The sequence below is a fragment of the Oncorhynchus mykiss genome, chromosome 17 (genome assembly GCF_057628025.1).
Source record: "Oncorhynchus mykiss isolate SJ-2025 chromosome 17, ASM5762802v1, whole genome shotgun sequence".
Taxonomy (NCBI): Eukaryota; Metazoa; Chordata; class Actinopteri; order Salmoniformes; family Salmonidae; genus Oncorhynchus; species Oncorhynchus mykiss.
Window position 1 is genome coordinate 70,902,446 of NC_143038.1, and position 21,021 is coordinate 70,923,466.

At 47.1% G+C, this 21,021-nt stretch overlaps 1 protein-coding gene across 4 annotated transcripts in view; it reads left to right on the top strand.

The window, feature by feature from the left end:
• Positions 1–14,038, top strand: part of nckap1l (NCK associated protein 1 like) — a 35,933-nt gene extending 21,895 nt beyond the window's left edge. For 3 of the 4 annotated variants that reach the window (XM_036950899.2, XM_036950897.2, XM_090206472.1), the window contains 11 exons: positions 1,383–1,601; positions 3,456–3,586; positions 5,036–5,133; positions 5,624–5,717; positions 6,080–6,162; positions 6,431–6,511; positions 8,529–8,622; positions 8,948–9,064; positions 12,823–12,932; positions 13,067–13,159; positions 13,446–14,038. In XM_036950899.2, the coding sequence (XP_036806794.2) occupies positions 1,383–1,601; positions 3,456–3,586; positions 5,036–5,133; positions 5,624–5,717; positions 6,080–6,162; positions 6,431–6,511; positions 8,529–8,622; positions 8,948–9,064; positions 12,823–12,932; positions 13,067–13,159; positions 13,446–13,562 (1,237 nt within the window). In that variant the 3' untranslated portion in view covers positions 13,563–14,038. Of the gene's footprint in view, positions 1–1,382; positions 1,602–3,455; positions 3,587–5,035; positions 5,134–5,623; positions 5,718–6,079; positions 6,163–6,430; positions 6,512–8,528; positions 8,623–8,947; positions 9,065–12,328; positions 12,487–12,822; positions 12,933–13,066; positions 13,160–13,445 lie in introns of those variants that run through there. The other variant, XM_090206471.1, reaches the window with a different exon arrangement.
• The last annotated feature ends 6,983 nt before the right edge of the window (positions 14,039–21,021 follow it).

Consider the following 21,021-nt stretch of genomic DNA (forward strand, 5'->3'; position numbering starts at 1 on the left):
GCAACACAACATGACAACAACACGGGTAGCGGGACAACATGACAACAACACGGGTAGCAAGACAACATGACAACAACACGGGTAGCAAGACAACATGACAACAACACGGGGAGCAAGACAACATGACAACAACACGGGTAGCAAGACAACATGACAACACGGGTAGCAAGACAACATGACAACAACATGGTAGCAAGACAACATGACAACATATTAGCAAGACAACATGACAACAACACGGGTAGCAAGACAACATGACAACAACACGGGTAGCAAGACAACATGACAACAACATGGTAGTAAGAAAACATGACAACAACACGGGTAGCAACACAACATGACAACAACACGGGTAGCAAGACAACATGACAACAACACAGGTAGCAAGACAACATGACAACAACACGGGTAGCAAGACAACATGACAACAACACGGGTAGCAACACAACATGACAACATAGTAGCATGACAACATGGGTAGCAAGACAACATGACAACAACATAGTAGCAAGACAACAATACGGGTAGCAAGACAACATGACAACAATACGGGTAGCAAGACAACATGACAACAACACGGGTAGCAAGACAACATGACAACAACATAGTAGCAAGACAACATGACAACAATACGGGTAGCAAGACAACATGACAACAACATAGCAGCAAGACAACATGAAAACAACATAGTAGCAAGACAACATGACAACAACATGGTAGCAAGACAACATGACAACAACACGGGTAGCAACACAACATGACAACAACATGGTAGCAAGACAACATGACAACAACACGGGTAGCAACACAACATGACAACATGGTAGCAACACAACATGACAACAACATGGTAGCAAGACAACATGACAACAACATGGTAGCAAGACAACATGACACCAAGGCAGATACTTTACTGAACTATATATTACAGAGGTCGGGAGTTCAGACAATTATAGCTCTAGTAGGTTGCTATTTCAAAATGAACCAAGCATGCACCATAATGATCTGTGTACATGTTCTGCTTCCGTTTCAGCACAGTGTAATTGATCAATTAATTAAATATAGCGGGGGGGGGGGGGGGGGGTTGAGGAGAGGGATAGATAGAGAGAGACAGAGAGTGTAAAGTTTACTGTTAATTTTGATTGTTTATTTCACTTTTATATATCATCTACCTCACTTGCTTTGGCAATGTTAACATATGTTTCCCATGCCAATAAAGCCCCTTGAAGAGAGACAGAGACCGAGAGAGACAGAATAATCATTACATGGTTTGTTGAGCCTGACTGTTATTCATTCAGCCTGCCATGCCATGTAGCCCTGTCTGATTCCATGACGTTAGTTTGTGTGTCTGTGTGTGTGTATGTGTGTGTGTAATGTTCCAGGATCATCGTGAGAATGGCCCATTACAACCAGACCACCCAGGAAATAGGACGTCCGTCTGACCTTCTGGCCGGGATTCGGGCCTACACAGCCAGCCTACACACCCTGTCACGCTACCTCAGTCTGGACGTCACTAGGCTGGTCAAGAATGTCCTACTGCAGCAGACGCAGCCACTGGACTCATACGGAGGACAGACCATCACCACGCTGTATACCAACTGGTAACGTGATACCAGCAGCAGTCCTCCAATTACTATTTCATGTCCCACTCCCACTATTACCAGAAATAAACTCAGCAAAAAAAAGAAACGTCCTCTCACTGTCAACTGGGTTTTATTTTCAGCAAACTAAACATGTGGTAAATATTTGTATGAACATAACAAGACTCAACAACTGAGACATAAACTGAACAAGTTCCACAGACATGCGACTAACAGAAATGGAATAATGTATCCCTTAACAAAGGTGGGGTCAAAATCAAAAGTAACAGTCAGTATCTGGTGTGGCCACCAGCTGCATTAAGTACTGCAGTGCATCTCCTCCTCATGGACTGCACCAGATTTGCCCGTTCTTGCTGTGAGATGTTACTTCACTCTTCCACCAAGGCACCTGCAAGTTCCTGGACATTTCTGGGGAGAATGGCCTTTGCCGTCACCCTCCGATCCAACAGGTCCCAGGCATGCTCAATGGGATTGAGATCCGAGCTCTTCGCTGGCCATGGCAGAACACTGACATTCCTGCCTTGCAGGAAATCACGCACAGAACGAGCAGTATGGCTGGTGCCATTGTCATGCTGGAGGGTCATGTCAGGATGAGCCTGCAGGAAGGGTACCACATGAGGAAGGAGGATGTCTTCCCTTTAACGCACAGTGTTGAGATTGCCTGCAATAACAACAAGCTCAGACCGATGATGGTGTGACACACTGCCCCAGACTATGACGGACCCTCCACCTCCAATCGATCCCGCTCCAGAGTGCAGGCCTCGGTGTAACGCTCTCTCCTTCAACGATAAACGCGAATCCGACCATCACCCCTGGTGAGACAAAACCAGTCAGTGAACACTTTTTGCCAGTCCTGTCTGGTCCAGCAACAGTGGGTTTGTGCCCATAGGTGACGTTTGTTGCCCGGTGATGTCTGGTGAGGACACGCCTTACTACAACAGGCCTACAAGCCATCAGTCGGCCTCTCTCAGCCTATTGCGAACAGTCTGAACTGTTCATTCCTGGTGTAATTCGGGCAGTTTTTGTTGCCATCCTGTACCTGTCCCGCAGGTATGATGTTCAGATGTACCAATCCTGTGCAGGTGTTGTTACAAGTGGTCTGCCACTGTGAGGACGATCAGCTGTCCGTCCTGTAGCGCTGTCTTAGGCATCTCACAGTACGGACATTGCAACCTGGGCATCTTTCTTTTGGTGATTTTCAGAGTCAGTAGAAAGGCCTCCTTAGTGTCCTAAGTTTTCATAACTGTGACCTTAATTGCCTACCGTCTGTTCCACAGGTGCATGTTCATTAATTGTTAGTGGTTCATTTTTTTTTTTAATTTTTTTTTTTTACCTTTATTTAACCAGGCAAGTCAGTTAAGAACAAATTCTTATTTTCAATGACGGCCTGGGAACAGTGGGTTAACTGCCTGTTCAGGGGCAGAACGACAGATTTGTACCTTGTCAGCTCGGGGGTTTGAACTCGCAACCTTCCGGTTACTAGTCCAACGCTCTAACCACTAGGCTACCCTGTCGCCTCATTGAACAAGCATGGGAAACAGTGTTTAAACCCTTTACAATGAAGATCTGTGAAGTTATTTAGATTTTTACGAATTATCTTCGAAAGACAGGTTTCTGAAAAAGGGACATTTCTTTTTTTTGCTGAGTTTAGGATTTGAACTGACAACCATTCTGTGACTTGTCTTCATCTCTGACGTCTCCAGGCTAACAGCCATTATATCAGTCGCTGAACCGTTTCCTCTGTCACTGCACTGCTACATGCATGTAGTTATAGATGTTCATCGGCAGCTGTTAGCACCTATGTTGTGCATTTGAATGCATTAGGAAGAGGATATGACGTCTGCCTCTCCACAGGTACCTAGAGGGCCTTCTGCGTCAGGCCAGCAGCAACCTGATCGTTCACTGCCCTGCAATGCACTGCTTCGTCAACCAGACCATCGAGAACGAGCAGAGTTTCAGAGCAGAGGAGTACTCTGATATCTCAGGTGAGACCTGTCTGCAGTAGGGTAGCCTGGTGACCTCTAAATACACCTCCACCCTCTCCACCTAGCACCACCCTCTCCACCTAGCACCACCCTCTCCACCTAGCACCACCCTCTCCACCTACCTCCACCCTCTCCACCTAGCACCACCCTCTTCACCTACCGCCATCCTCTCCACCACCCTCTCCACCTAGCACCACCTACCTCCACCCTCTCCACCTAGCACCACCCTCTCCACCTAGCACCACCCTCTCCACCTAGCACCACCCTCTCCACCTAGCACCACCCTCTCCACCTAGCACCACCCTCTCCACCCTCTCCACCTAGCACCACCCTCTCCACCTAGCACCACCCTCTCCACCTAGCACCACATACCTCCATCCTCTCCACCTAGCACCACCTACCTCCACCCTCTCCACCTAGCACCACCCTCTCCACCTAGCACCACCCTCTCCACCTAGCACCACCCTCTCCACCTAGCACCACCTACCTCCACCCTCTCCACCTAGCACCACCCTCTCCACCTAGCACCACCCTCTCCACCTAGCACCACATACCTCCATCCTCTCCACCTAGCACCACCTACCTCCACCCTCTCCACCCTCTCCACCTAGCACCACCCTCTCCACCTAGCACCACCCTCTCCACCTAGTACCACCTACCTCCACCCTCTCCACCTAGCACCACCCTCTCCACCTACCTCCGCCCCGTCCACCTACCTCCGCCCCGTCCACCTAGCTCCGCCCCGTCCACCTAGCTCCGCCCCGTCCACCTAGCTCCGCCCCGTCCACCTAGCTCCGTGCTGTAGCCCTCGGGTGCTGTAGCCCTCGGGTGCTGTAGCCCTCGGGTGCTGTAGCCCTCGGGTGCTGTAGCCCTCGGGTGCTGTAGCCCTCGGGTGCTTTAGCCCTCGGGTGCTGTAGCCCTCGGGTGCTTTAGCCCTCGGGTGCTGTAGCCCTCTGGTCCTAACTGCAGTCTAAACTACAGTCTAAACTACTATCAAGGCACAAGGCGAGACCCAGATGCAGACACAGGAGGCAGATGGTTGGAGTCGTACAATGTTTATTCATCCAAAAAGGGGCAGGCAAGAGAATGGTCCTGGACAGGCAAAAGGTCAAAACCAGTTCAGAGTCCAATAGGTACCGAAGGGCAGGCAGATTCAAGGTCAGAGGGCAGTTAGGATGATCACGCAGGTGGGAAAGGAGTCCAGAGTCAGGCAGTGGTCAGAACCAGGAAGACAGAGTATGGTGAAAAACACGCTGGTTGACTTCACTAAACATACAAGACGAACTGGCACAGAGAGCCAGGAAACACAGGGATAAATACACTGGGCAAAATAAGCAACACCTGGAGGGGGTGGAGACAATCACAGGGACAGGTGAAACAGATCAGGGTGTGACAACTACATTCTAAACCACACATCCATATTCTCCCCTTCATCCCTAATCTGCCCAGAGATGCAGGCCCTGGCTGAGCTGATTGGTCCGTACGGTCTCAAGTTCCTCAGTGAGAACCTGATGTGGCACATCACCTCACAAGTCGGAGAACTCAAGGTAGGATTAAGCTTCAAACAATTACAGACGGCTCATATCTCTCAGAGGGCTGGCTGGCGGTCTATCTCTGATCTGCCGCTGTTGAACTATGAAGTCACTCTTACTCTCCCCCACACAGTCCAACAGGAGATGAACTCATACTCTCCCCCACACAGTCCAACAGGAGATGAAGATCATTGTGACCTGAATATCCCTTATTTTAATTTATATTAAAAAAAGATCTAATTTGTCCCTGCTTAAATAAAGGTTAAATCAACATACTGTCTGAAAGAGAGAACGTCTCCATGTCTCCTAGAAAGTTGACATTAAGATTGAACTGGACATTAACTCTGTGATTGCACTCATAACCTGGTAGTTTGACAGTATCTCACAACTCTATCCATCTATTTTCTATTTTTCCTCTCCTCTCCTCTCCTCTCCTCTCCTCTCCTCTCCTCTCCTCTCCTCTCCTCTCCTCTCCTCTCCTCTCCTCTCCTCTCCTCTCCTCCAGAAACTGGTGATAGAAAACATGGACGTGCTAGTTCAGATGAGAGCTAACTTTGACAAACCTGAGGCCATGGCTAACCTCCAGAAGAGACTGCCTGGTAACACACACACACACATACACACACACACGCATACACACCTGCACGCGCACACACACACACACACACACACTAACCTCCAGGGAAGAGTGCCAAGTGAGCTACAGGGGGAACAGGAGAAAGATGAGAAGACAAACAGAATGCTTTATCAGTTGGCGATGTGAAAGGTGATGTGGAATACCTCGGGGGGGACTGAATCCCGTCTGATCCTGTTAGATCTGTGCAGTGTGTATATAACTGGAGCTTCTCCAACTGACGTGATTTCAGACATGTCAAACATCTCGTTTTTTTGCCTCATGATACTAAAAAGGATAATAGATTGTATGAACGTAGCTTTAATCTCTCGTGTTTAACCTGTACAGCGGGAGAGAACGTCCTGAAGAGGATGACCATCATCGGAGTGATCCTGTCCTTTAGAGCCATGGCTCAGGACACACTGGAAGACGTGAGGACACACTACCACTTATAATATACTGAATGGAGAATTTAATGTCATTCCCCTCTTGTGGGTAATAAGGCTGTTGTTGTTGTTGTGTATTGTTTGTGTCATGTTATAACATTGTGAAGTCAGTTGCCGTGAGTTGACACCAGCTGCCACGACTGTTTATGACATCTGTCGCCCTTATGGTCGAGGCTTCAAATAAAATATTAATATCCTGTCGTAGGGTACCTGTCATAGAGTACCTAATAATCCCTCTGTTCTCTGTCTTCAGATCATGCAGAAGCATTGCCCCTACCTGATGGGGCCCATTGAGAGCCTAAGGGACATGGTCTCCCCTGACACAGACATCAAGGTACAGCGTGTTTTGCTTAGGTTTGGAAAATTGAATATAATCTGAGAGTAAAGAATAGGACAGAGTAGGGTGGGTAGGATAGGGTTGGGTAGGGTCGGGGAGGGTTGGGTAGGGTAGGATATGGTATGGTATGGTATGGTATGGTAGGATAGAGTAGGGTGGGATAGGGAAGGGAAGATATAGTAAGGTTGGGTAAGATAGAATAGGGTAGGGTTTTATAGGGTAGGGTATGATATGTAGGACATAGTAGGGTTGGATAGGGTAGATTAGGATAGGTTAGGATACGGTATTATAGGATATGATACAATAGGGATAGGATAGGGTAGGATAAGATTTGATAGGGTAGGATATGGTATGGTAGAAGGTAAATTAGGATAGGATATGGTAGGGTTGATTAGGGTAGTATAGGGTAGGATAGCATAGGGTTTGATATGATAGGGTAGCGTAGGGTGGGATAGGGTAGGATTGATAGGTACGTTATAGGGTAGATTCGGATAGGGTAGCGCATGATATTCTGGGTTAAGGTAGGATAGAGTAGGGTGGGATAGGGTAGGGTAGGATATGGTAGTGTGGGATAGGGTAGTATAGGATACAGTATTATAGGGTGGGATAGGATAGCGTAGGGTAGAGTTGGATAGGGTATGATAGTATTGGATAGGGTAGTGCATGATGGGGTAGGTTAAGGTAGAATAGTTTAGAGTAGGATATGGTAGGGTTGGGTTGGGAAGGATAGAATACGGTGTTATAGGGTAGGATACAATAGGATAGAATAGCGTAGGGTTGGATAGGATATTGTATGGTAGGGTAGTGTAGGGTAGGATATGGTAGGGTTAGTTAGGGTAGTGTAGGATAGCGTAGGGTAGGGTTGCATATGATAGGGTAGGATAGAATAGGTTAGGGTAGGGTGGCGTATGATAGGACACAGTAGGGTTGTATAGGGTAGGGCAGGTTGGATAGGATAGAGTAAGGATAGGATAGGGTAGCATAAGACACAATAGGGTTGGATAGGGTACGGAATTATAGGGTAGTATAGGAAAGGGTAGGGTTGAATAGGATAGGGTAGGATATTATAGGGAAGGATGAAAGGGTATGTTATAGAGTGGAATCGGATATGGTAGGATAGGGATCACATGACAGTGTAGGGTGAAAACAGGGTAGGGTAGAATAGGGAATGGTAGGACAGGGTATGGTAGGATAGGATAGGATGGGGTAGGATAGGGTAGGAGAGTATAGGGTAGGATAGGATCATTACCAAAAAAACAACCGTTCATACGATAACTTGAATTACAGTGTTATTCAGAGCAGTAGAGAGGAGTAGAGAGCAGTAGAGCAGCGGAACAGTAGAAGGCGTATTTTATGAGTTGTCTCTGACTGTGGAAAGCCCCCTGGCCTGCTTATGTCTTTCCCCTGAGCGTGAGAGTAGGACATACAAAGCAGACATCCCAGACCCGGGTGTAAATACTATTGGAAATCATTTAAAAATACTTTATCTGTGCTGGTTTGAGTTTGTACAGTGCTATGGAAACCAATAGAAAAGTCAAACCATGCCAAACTGGCACTCCAAGCGGGCTAAAACAAATACTTAAAAGTATTTGAAAGATTTCAAACATGATTTGAACCCAAGTGTGCAGAGAAACCATAACATGCCACAGCCTGGTTCAGGATGAGCCCTAAGACGTCAGCAGCACCAGGCACCAAGCAGAGGCAGGCTGACCTCCCTGAAAGAGACACATCATGTCTGTCTGGTCTGCAACCTCTCAACTAAAATAACCACCTCAACGGAAAAATTCTGACCCCCACCCCCCCCCCAAAAAAAAATCCCCCCACCCCTTGCTACAGAAAGAGGGAACAGTAGTTAACCAATGCTTTTATAGTTTCAGTTTAAGAAATATTCACTTGATGGAGGCTTTTATTTTTTGCTCAGCTAGAAGCTGAAAATAACTGATAAGCCAAATAAGTAAATGAAGGCATCTTTAAGATTACATTTTTTTGAAGACATCTTGTTTACTTGATGCAGGTAACCCTGACGGTGTTTGAGCTGGCGTCTGCAGCAGGACTGACTTGTGACATCGACCCTGCTTTGGTGGCAGCCGTCGCTAGTATGCGTACAGGTAAATACAATAGTCTCTGAAGGAGATGTCCGTTTTTTACATGGGTCATGTTCCAAGACAATAGTCACTATCCGGCTCGAAGGACCACTTTATTGGTTTTGTACAATATGTCTTTATGACGAAACAGAAGGATTCCACAACCTATCCTCCCCTTTATATAGCGGGACTCCAATTGGCTAAAAAGTCAAACAAATGAAAAACTATTTAACCTATTAATGTCTTTCAACTTTCCTTTTGTTTATTTCCTATTAATGTTTTCTAGAGTTTAGAAGAATAACATTTTTTTTAAAAGGAAAGTTTGCTAAAAATGAGTTCTTCTCTTCAGATAACTCATCTGTTGATGAGGAGTACAAGCTAACCTGCCTTCTCCTGGTTTACATCGCCGTGTCTCTGCCCATCCTGGCTTTGGATCCCAACTCCTACTACAGCAGACATTATGGTGGTAAGGACTGGGTTATTGGTAAATGTACATAGATGTCCCTCTTCGCTCCCTGTTGAACATACGGTCACAATAACCCTAGTGATACATTTAGTTCAGTGCAAAACCAAACAACATTACATTGTGTCTCTGCCTTCTCTGAACCTGGACCCCAACTCCTCCTACATTCGACAGGATGTTCATTTAATCTAATAATCTGTATTATAAACTGGTTGATTCCAGCCCTGAATGTTGATTGGCTGACAGCCTCGGTATATGAGACCGTATACCATCGGTATGACAAAGCATGTATTTTTACTGCTCTAATTACTTTAGTAACCAGTTTAAAATAGCAATAAGGCACCTTTAGGGGGTTTGTGATATATGGCCAATATACCACTGCTAATGGCTCTATCCAGCACTCCGTGTTGCGTCGCGATCTAGAACAGCCCGTAGCCGTGGTATATTGGCCATATACAACACCCTCTCGTGCCTTACTGCTTAATTTAACCCTTGGGGAAATTCTTCAAGCAGGGTTGTATGTTCACTCTAAAAAAAAACAACTGCATTTAAAAATGTTTTTCTTTCCAGATCTCGAAATCTGCTCCAATGTGGAGTTGAGTCCATGTCTGATTTACATGTTCATGTGTTCATTTGGATCCTCATTGGGTGTTACAATAGCAACAGCTGCCCCTTCTCATGCCATCTGTTGTGTGTAGATTAGTGCTAAGCGATTAACCAAAATGAATGCGCGATTGTGAGGGGACGTAGAGAGCAGCTGTTGCTTCATGAGGTATCTCTACCTGAAAATACATGTTCTAAGTGATTGATTGTTGGTATTCAGCAGTCGTAAAAGTATGCCTTGGAATGAAATAATAAAGTCTTCATATAAAACAAATGTAAAATACAGAACAACTGAAATATTTTAGTAAAGTAATGTGAGTAAATGAAGGTTGATAGGTGATAAGCAGTAATGGGCGGTCACTACCATCATGGGACTTGTATTCATTGGTTTATTCTGTGTTACAGCATTCAATCCAGCATTTTTAATACTCAAACCGAAACTGCTCCAACCACAAAAAGCTGTAGTCGCTCAGCTCAGTGTAGATCCAGCTGTATGTTTAAATCCTAACTGATTAGGAAAGACACACAATAGTCACTGACTCATTTTTGAATCTTTCAGGGGTGAATCACAAGTAACATTTCCACCTAATCTCCCATCGACGTCAATGCAGGACTAAGTGAAATTCGACACAAGTGGAATTTGCCACAGTTATGCTAACTGGTTCAATGTGGTTGACATTCCATGGACACTAGTCACGCCAGTTTACCAGAATTTGGGGGAACAGTGACATCATCACGGTCATCACTGTGACACCTTGGAACACTTCTAATTCCCTATTGACCTTAACTCAGGCAGGTTGACGAATGAAATACTTGTTTTTTTTACCAAGGACTCTGGGTAGCGTCCCAAATTACACCCTATCCCCAATAGTGCACTACTTTAGACCAGGGCCCATAAGGAAGTGCACTACTTTAGACCAGGGCCCATAAGGAAGTGCACTACTTTTGACCAGGGCCCATAAGGAAGTGCCCTACTTTTGACCAGGGCCCATAAGGAAGTGCCCTACTTTTGACCAGGGCCCATAAGGAAGTGCCCTACTTTTGACCAGGGCCCATAGGAGTAGTGCACTACTTTTGACCAGGGCCCATAGGAGTAGTGCACTACTTTTGACCAGGGCCCATAAGGAAGTGCCCTACTTTTGACCAGGGCCCATAAGGAAGTGCCCTACTTTTGACCAGGGCCCATGGGGAAGTGCACTACTTTAGACCAGGTCCCAAGTGCTATATAGGGAATAAGGTGCTATTTGGGATGCTATCGTGTTTTTATTATTTTACTTTTATTTAACTAGGCAAGTCAGTTAAGAACTAATTCTAATTTTCAATGACGGCCTAGGAACAGTGGGTTAACTGCCTTGTTCAGGGGCGGAATGACAGATTTGTACCTTCTCAGCTCGGGGGATTCGATCTTGCAACCTTTACGTTTACTAGTCCAATGCTCTAACCACTAGGCCACCTGCTGCCCCATAGTGATTGTGTCAGACAGCATAGACTTTCCATAAAATGAGTCTAATTGAGTTGGCACAGAGCCGGATGGAGAACTCCTAAGAGCATCAAATAACAACCGTGGAGCAAAGTCAGAGAGATGGTGACATCAGAGATGGTGACATCAGAGATGGTGACATCAGAGATGGTGACATCAGAGAGGGTGACATCAGAGATGGTGACATCAGAGAGGGTGACATCAGAGAGGGTGACATCAGAGAGGGTGACATCAGAGAGGGTGACATCAGAGATGGTGACATCAGAGATGGTGACATCAGAGAGGGTGACATCAGAGAGGGTGACATCAGAGAGGGTGACATTAGAGATGGTGACATCAGAGATGGTGACATCAGAGATGGTGACATTAGAGATGGTGACATCAGAGATGGTGACATTAGAGATGGTGACATTAGAGATGGTGACATTAGAGATGGTGACATCAGAGATGGTGACATTAGAGATGGTGACATTAGAGAGGGTGACATCAGAGAGGGTGACATCAGAGAGGGTGACATTAGAGATGGTGACATTAGAGATGGTGACATCAGAGAGGGTGACATCAGAGATGGTGACATCAGAGATGGTGACATCAGAGATGGCGTTCAGGTTGTTTCTCTGTCTGCGTTTTAAACATGACCTGGAATAAAAAGGATTCAGAAACCCTGATGAAGACAGGATTCCGTCAAAAGCGTCGGTAGGATTGTTGTTGTTACATCGGAGCTATAGAATGTGTGGCCAACCTTCTTTAGTTATTGGCAGTGCTGGACCTAAAGGACACCTCCTACGGTCTAGGGAGTTGACTGTTCCTGTAAAAAAAAATTTTTTTTTAAAGTGTTGTCTTTTCATTTAGTTTGGTTTTCCTCTGTGTGGCTCTGGCTTCTGCTTTGATTGATTGACCGCAGGGAAACACAACTATATCCACTGTCTGGCCACGGCCGTCACTCAACTAATTGATTGATTGATTGACCGCAGGGCATCACAACAACATCCACTGTCTGGCCACGGCCGTCACTCAACTAATTGATTGATTGATTGACCGCAGGGAAACACAACTATATCCACTGTCTGGCCACTGCCGTCACTCAACTAATTGATTGATTGATTGACCGCAGGGCATCACAACAACATCCACTGTCTGGCCACTGCCGTCACTCAACTAATTGATTGATTGATTGACCGTAGGGCACCACAACAACATCCACTGTCTGGCCACGGCCGTCACTCAACTAATTGATTGATTGATTGATTGACCGCAGGGCATCACAACAACATCCACTGTCTGGCCACTGCCGTCACTCAACTAATTGATTGATTGATTGACCGTAGGGCACCACAACAACATCCACTGTCTGGCCACGGCCGTCACTCAACTAATTGATTGATTGATTGATTGACCGCAGGGCATCACAACAACATCCACTGTCTGGCCACTGCCGTCACTCAACTAATTGATTGATTGACCGTAGGGCACCTCAATAACATCCACTGTCTGGCCACGGCCGTCACTCAACTAATTGATTGATTGATTGACCGCAGGGCATCACAACAACATCCACTGTCTGGCCACGGCCGTCACCCAACTAATTGATTGATTGATTGACCGCAGGGCATCACAACAACATCCATTGTCTGGCCACGGCTGTCACCCAACTAATTGATTGATTGATTGACCGCAGGGCACCACAACAACATCCACTGTCTGGCCACGGCCGTCAACCAGCTGTCCGCAGCCATGTTCACCGTCGAGAGCAAGAACATAGAGCAGCACCTTAAGGAGTTCCTTCTGGTACGTGATCAACCTGGATGCACTGTCTCTAAAGAGGTCATGTTGACACAGGACATTTTCATCAGATTTTTTTTAACAGTTGTCCTGTAGTTGTAGATCTATTCCTACTGCTAAAGGTGATCTTGTTCATCTAGGTTGCGTCTTCCACCCTGCTCCAGCTGGGTCAGAATGTAGAGAACAGGGTGGACGGCAAGAACAGAGACTCCATCTACCTTCTCCTGCACATGGTAGGCTCAGGTCTTCCTACAGTATTTCTACTTATAGTAATGTTGAAAATGTCAGAGGGCCATAACTAGGTCCTTGTGGGTCGTTCTGGCTCGGGACAAGGATTACGGAGTGACTCATAACAAGGTCCCAGACGTTTTCCCCTGTCAGGTCACATGGTCAGGAGAAAAACGTCTGACTCTGGTCAAAAATCATGTATACTGTACATTTAACCTTTTTTAAAAAAAAAAGTTCTATACATGAATAATGTATTCTCTTCACCTGATTGGCCACCTACCTCCTCTACAGATCGTGGAGGCGTCGCCGTTCCTGAGCCAGGACATGTTGGAGAGCTGTTTCCCTTATGTCCTGCTGAGGAACGCCTACAGAGAGGTCTACAAGAACTATATCATTACACTGGGCTAACACACACACACACACACACACACGCACTGCTGAGGAACGTCTACAGAGAGGTGTACAAGGCCTTCATCAATTCCCTGGGCCGGCTGCACTGAGTATCCAATATAACCTCTTCTAGGTTGGGATTCAAGCCGCTCGCTTTTGTAGACAGTGTGGCTTTCAAAGGCAATGTTAACCGTGTTCGTCAGGCCTGCTATATAGCACAGTTTCAGATTGAATCCAGGCTCAAGTCTCTGATGTCGCCAAACTCTGCTCTGTAGGGTCTAGGTCGTGTTACTGTAAAAGCTCTGTGGGGTCAACGTTGGATTACTGTAAAAAGCACTTTGTGACAACTGATGAAGTAAAATGGGATTTATAAATAATAATAATAATGATTGATTGATTTGTTACTATGCACAGCTAACACAATATATGTGGCTTTGTAAACTTTCAGAAATAATATAACCTTATATTTAGCCATTATTAAAGGGTTTATGAAAGAACATGTCCAATCGTTTTTTGGCGAGATCTTGGAAAAAATACAATACTTACTCCCATTGTCTATGAATACAGGTTACTGATATTTATTTAAATGTGTGTTTACAGTAAAAGACAATAACAACATGCACATTACACACATTAGACTAATATGAGTGTATTTCCAGCCCACCACTCAAAAAGACTACCTACACCAACCTGTACCAAGCGTCCCCTGTGTTTAGCAATGGGGTCTGTTGTTAGGCTGGGGGGAGTGTGGCCCATCCTGTAGTGTGTGTGTTTGCGTGTGTGTACTGGGCCTCCCCAATGGTCTAGAACGTCTCGGTAGGGGAGTCTATGGAACACCTCACACCCCAGTGGGTCGGGAACACCCCAGTGGGTCGGGAACACCCCAGTGGGTCGGGAACACCCCAGTAGGTGGTAACACCCCAGTAGGTGGGAACACCCCAGTAGGTGGGAACACTTCATACCCCAGAGGGTAGGAACACCCCAGAGGGTAGGAACACCTCATACCCCAGCAGGTAGGAACACCTCAGTAGGTAGGAACACCCCAGAGGGTAGGAACACCCCAGAGGGTAGGAACACCCCAGAGGGTAGGAACACCCCAGAGGGTAGGAACACCCCAGTAGGTAGGAACACCCCAGAGGGTAGGAACACCCCAGAGGGTGGTCTACCCCAGAGGGTAGGAACACCCCAGAGGGTAGGAACACGTCAGTAGGTAGGAACACCCCAGAGGGTAGGAACACCCCAGTAGGTAGGAACACCCCAGTAGGTAGGAACACCTCAGTAGGTAGGAACACCCCAGAGGGTAGGAACACCCCAGTAGGTAGGAACACCTCAGTAGGTAGGAACACCCCAGAGGGTAGGAACACCCCAGAGGGTCGGAACACCTCATACCCCAGCAGGTAGGAACACCTCATACCCCAGTAGGTAGGAACACCTCATACCCCAGTAGGTAGGAACACCTCATACCCCAGTAGGTAGGAACACCTCATACCCCAGTAGGTAGGAACACCTCATACCCCAGTAGGTAGGAACACCTCATACCCCAGTAGGTAGCAACACCCCAGTAGGTAGCAACGCCCCAGTTAGGCGGCAACACCCCAGTAGGCGGCAACACCCCAGTAGGCGGCAACACCCCAGTAGGCGGCAACACCCCAGTAGGCGGCAACACCCCAGTAGGCGGCAACACCCCAGTTAGGCGGCAACACCCCAGTAGGCGGCAACACCCCAGTAGGCGGCAACACCCCGGTAGGCGGCAACACCCCGGTAGGCGGGAACACCCCGGTAGGTAGGAACACCTCACCTGATGGTGTGCAGTGAGACATGGCGAACTAAGTGACTGAACAGCTCCTCACTATTTTGCACAATTATACTACAGTAAGTATACCACTTTACCTGGTGCTAACATTCACCCTTTGTCATGATCTTGTCCACATTGTTACACATGTGTAGATTATTGAAATATCTGTGATCTGATTGTGATCAGATTTTCCTGCTCACTTCTGCAGTCACCCGTTGTGTCTGGATACCAGTCAAGTGTGAACAGATGTGGATGTTCAAACCATTTAAATCAGCATCTTAGGCTCTTGATATTTGAGTCTAGGTCTGATGGTCCATTTATTATTAGATTTATATTCCAAATCTCAGATCAGTTGGTGAATGACCTTGAGGCCTTTTCCCAGCTCTCTGATGCCTCGTCCCCAGCTCCCTCCTGAGGCCTCGTCCCAGCTCCCTCTTGAGGCCTCGTCCCAGCCCCCTCCTGAGGCCTCGTCCCAGCCCCCTCCTGAGGCCTCGTCCCAGCTCCCTCCTGATGCCTCGTCCCAGCTCCCTCCTGAGGCCTCGTCCCAGCTCCCTCCTGAGGCCTCGTCCCAGCTCCCTCCTGAGGCCTCGTCCCAGCTCCCTCCTGAGGCCTCGTCCCAGCTCCCTCCTGAGGCCTCGTCCCAGCTCCCTCCTGAGGCCTCGTCCCAGCTCCCTCCTGAGGCCTCGTCCCAGCTCCCTCCTGAGGCCTCGTCCCAGCTCCCTCCTGAGGCCTCGTCCCAGCTCCCTCCTGAGGCCTCGTCCCAGCTCCCTCCTGAGGCCTCGTCCCAGCTCCCTCCTGAGGCCTTGTCCCAGCTCCCTCCTGAGGCAAGGTAAAAATCTGTCGTTCTGCCCCTTAACAAGGCAGTTAACCCACTGTTCCTAGGCCGTCATTGAAAATAAGAATGTGTTCTTAACTGACTTGCCTAGTTAAATAATAAATGGCCAAATCGGTGTCCAAAAATACCGATTTCCGATTGTTATGAAAACTTGAAATCGGACCTAATTAATCGGCCATTCCGATGAATCGGTCGACCTCTAGTCCAAACACACCAAGACAGTCGTGAAGAGGGCACGACAACGCCTATTCTCCCTCAGGAAACTAAAACGATTTGGCATGGATCCTGAGATCCTCAAAACGTTCTACAGCTGCAACATCGAGAGCATGGTTGCATCACCGCCTGGTATGGCAATTGCTCGGCCTCTGACCGCAAGGCACTACAGAGGGTAGTGCGTGCAGCCCAGTGCATCACTGGAAATGCTAAATCCTCATAACATTTTTAAACTTGGACTAAATGTTCCCATGCCTCTGGGATTTATAGAGATATGAAATCAAGTCTCTCTCCAGTAAAAGTAAATATCAGTGAATTATGTCTGCTCTGAGAGGGGGGGGGGGCGCTCACTCACTCTGGGGGATGAAGGGAGTGGACAGGCCCTCACTAACATGTTTAATTCAGACTAGAGGAAGAGGATGCTATGCAGTCAGTATGAAATCAGATCAATCGTGTTTAAATCAAACGTGTTGAGGAGGATATCCAACAGTCTTTCAGACTAGATGAAGAGGATGTCGTGCCAATCATTATGAAACGAGATCAATCATGTTTAATTCGGACTACGTGTGGAGGATGTAATGCAGCCGTTATGAAATCAGATCTAACATTCTAAATGAAATCAGATGACATTGAGAAGCTTTGAGACACTGAAAAGCCTTGAGACACTGAGAAGCCTGAGAAGCCTTGAGACACTGAGAAGCTTTGAGACACTGAGAAGCCTGAGAAGCCTGAGAAGCCTTGAGACACTGAGAAGCCTTGAGACACTGAGAGGCGTGAGAAGCCTTGAGACACTGAGAAGCCCGAGAAGCATTGAGACACTGAGAAGCTTTGAGACACTGAGAAGCCTTGAGACACTGAGAAGCCTGAGAAGCCTTGAGACACTGAGAAGCCTGAGAAGCCTTGAGACACTGAGAAGCTTTGAGACACTGAGAAGCCTTGAGACACTGAGAAGCCTGAGAAGCCTTGAGACACTGAGAAGCTTTGAGACACTGAGAAGCCTGAGAAGTCTTGAGACACTGAGAAGCTTTGAGACACTGAGACACTGAGAAGCTTTGAGACACTGAGACACTGAGAAGCTTTGAGACACTGAGAAGCCTGGGAAGCCTTGAGACACTGAGAAGCCTGAGAAGCCTTGGCTAACCAACACTGGTTAGACTCCTCCCACACTGCCGTTTTTTTTGTTTTTTTTGCTACTACTTCTACTAAAGTCATTTTATCCAGCGGGAAAATAAAGATGAATGATCTTATTTAAAAACTTTTGCCCTTTTGCGATGGTGATTATTTCCCCGACCAACCTGATGCCAACATGTAAATCATTTTTGGTTACACGTCAAACATATAATAAACTAATTGAAATTGCTTTTGAATGTAAAATAATTATAATACCCCAGACAGATGTTGAAACCTGTAAATCGACTTCAACGTGTCTTTTTTGTTTCCTAGACACAACGTACGTCACAATGTCATTTCTCCAATAGAAAAACAAACAAAAAAAAGAAGCTTTTTTTAAAGTGATCGACTTGAGGAAATCAACCCTCAACATTAAATGCAGTCATGCACTGTGAATTGAAGAGGCACGTCAAGGAGCATGGGAGTGACCCAGCCACCAAGAAAGACAAGCAACCAGGGGAAGTCACTCAGACTGGATATTTCCCCGGTGACGTTGCCCGGTAGCTCTCACATCCCCACAGCTATAAAATGAGGATTCATTAATTGAAGAAATACGTGATGTATGTATGCCACAGCAGCACTCAAGTTTAAAAACCTAAATTAAATTTATTTTCGGATCTCGGTAAATGACTAGAATCTCTTTGATTTGAAAATTCCACTATACTGGAAGAGTAGTTTCAGCCTCCACACTGGAAGAGTAGTATCAGCCTCCACACTGGAAGAGTAGTATCAGCCTCCACACTGGAAGAGTAGTATCAGCCTCCATACTGGAAGAGTAGTATCAGCCTCCACACTGGAAGAGTAGTATCAGCCTCCACACTGGAAGAGTAGTATCAGCCTCCACACTGGAAGAGTAGTATCAGCCTCCACACTGGAAGAGTAGTATCAGCCTCCATACTGGAAGAGTAGTTTCAGCCTCCATACTGGAAGAGTAGTTTCAGCCTCCACACTGGAAGAGTAGTATCAGCCTCCACACTGGAAGAGTAGTTTCAGCCTCCACACTGGAAGAGTAGTATCAGCCTCCACACTGGAAGAGTAGTATCAGCCTCCATACTGGAAGAGTAGTTTCAGCCTCCATACTGGAAGAGTAGTTTCAGCCTCCACACTGGAAGAGTAGTATCAGCCTCCACACTGGAAGAGTAGTATCAGCCTCCACACTGGAAGAGTAGTTTCAGCCTCCACACTGGAAGAGTAGTATCAGCCTCCATACTGGAAGAGTAGTATCAGCCTCCATACTGGAAGAGTAGTTTCAGCCTCCACACTGGAAGAGTAGTATCAGCCTCCACACTGGAAGAGTAGTATCAGCCTCCACACTGGAAGAGTAGTATCAGCCTCCATACTGGAAGAGTAGTTTCAGCCTCCACACTGGAAGAGTAGTATCAGCCTCCACACTGGAAGAGTAGTATCAGCCTCCATACTGGAAGAGTAGTTTCAGCCTCCACACTGGAAGAGTAGTATCAGCCTCCACACTGGAAGAGTAGTATCAGCTTCCACACTGGAAGAGTAGTTTCAGCCTCCACACTGGAAGAGTAGTTTCAGCCTCCACACTGGAAGAGTAGTTTCAGCCTCCACACTGGAAGAGTAGTATCAGCCTCCACACTGGAAGAGTAGTTTCAGCCTCCACACTGGAAGAGTAGTTTCAGCCTCCATACTGGAAGAGTAGTTTCAGCCTCCATACTGGAAGAGTAGTATCAGCCTCCACACTGGAAGAGTAGTATCAGCCTCCACACTGGAAGAGTAGTTTCAGCCTCCATACTGGAAGAGTAGTATCAGCCTCCACACTGGAAGAGTAGTATCAGCCTCCACACTGGAAGAGTAGTTTCAGCCTCCATACTGGAAGAGTAGTATCAGCCTCCACACTGGAAGAGTAGTATCAGCCTCCACACTGGAAGAGTAGTATCAGCCTCCACACTGGAAGAGTAGTATCAGCCTCCACACTGGAAGAGTAGTATCAGCCTCCACACTGGAAGAGTCACACTGGAAGAGTAGTTTCAGCCTCCACACTGGAAGAGTAGTTTCAGCCTCCACACTGGAAGAGTAGTATCAGCCTCCACACTGGAAGAGTAGTATCAGCCTCCATACTGGAAGAGTAGTTTCAGCCTCCATACTGGAAGAGTAGTATCAGCCTCCACACTGGAAGAGTAGTATCAGCCTCCACACTGGAAGAGTAGTATCAGCCTCCACACTGGAAGAGTAGTTTCAGCCTCCACACTGGAAGAGTAGTTTCAGCCTCCACACTGGAAGAGTAGTTTCAGCCTCCACACTGGAAGAGTAGTATCAGCCTCCACACTGAAAGAGTAGTTTCAGCCTCCACACTGGAAGAGTAGTATCAGCCTCCACACTGGAAGAGTAGTTTCAGCCTCCACACTGGAAGAGTAGTTTCAGCCTCCACACTGGAAGAGTAGTATCAGCCTCCACACTGGAAGAGTAGTATCAGCCTCCATACTGGAAGAGTAGTTTCAGCCTCCACACTGGAAGAGTAGTATCAGCCTCCACACTGGAAGAGTAGTATCAGCCTCCATACTGGAAGAGTAGTTTCAGCCTCCATACTGGAAGAGTAGTTTCAGCCTCCACACTGGAAGAGTAGTATCAGCCTCCATACTGGAAGAGTAGTTTCAGCCTCCACACTGGAAGAGTAGTTTCAGCCTCCACACTGGAAGAGTAGTATCAGCCTCCACACTGGAAGAGTAGTATCAGCCTCCATACTGGAAGAGTAGTATCAGCCTCCATACTGGAAGAGTAGTATCAGCCTCCACACTGGAAGAGTAGTATCAGCCTCCACACTGGAAGAGTAGTATCAGCCTCCACACTGGAAGAGTAGTTTCAGCCTCCACACTGGAAGAGTAGTATCAGCCTCCACACTGGAAGAGTAGTTTCAGCCTCCACACAGGAAGAGTAGTTTCAGCCTCCACACTGGAAGAGTAGTTTCAGCCTCCACACTGGAAGAGTAGTATCAGCCTCCACACTGGAAGAGTAGTTTCAGCCTCCACACTGGAAGAGTAGTATCAGCCTCCACACTGGAAGAGTAGTATCAGCCTCCACACTGGAAGAGTAGTATCAGCCTCCACACTGGAAGAGTAGTATCAGCCTCCACACTGGAAGAGTAGTTTCAGCCTCCACACTGGAAGAGTAGTTTCAGCCTCCACACTGGAAGAGTAGTTTCAGCCTCCACACTGGAAGAGTAGTATCAGCCTCCACACTGGAAGAGTAGTTTCAGCCTCCACACTGGAAGAGTAGTATCAGCCTCCACACTGGAAGAGTAGTTTCAGCCTCCACACTGGAAGAGTAGTATCAGCCTCCACACTGGAAGAGTAGTTTCAGCCTCCACACTGGAAGAGTAGTATCAGCCTCCACACTGGAAGAGTAGTTTCAGCCTCCACACTGGAAGAGTAGTTTCAGCCTCCACATTGGAAGAGTAGTATCAGCCTCCACACTGGAAGAGTAGTATCAGCCTCCACACTGGA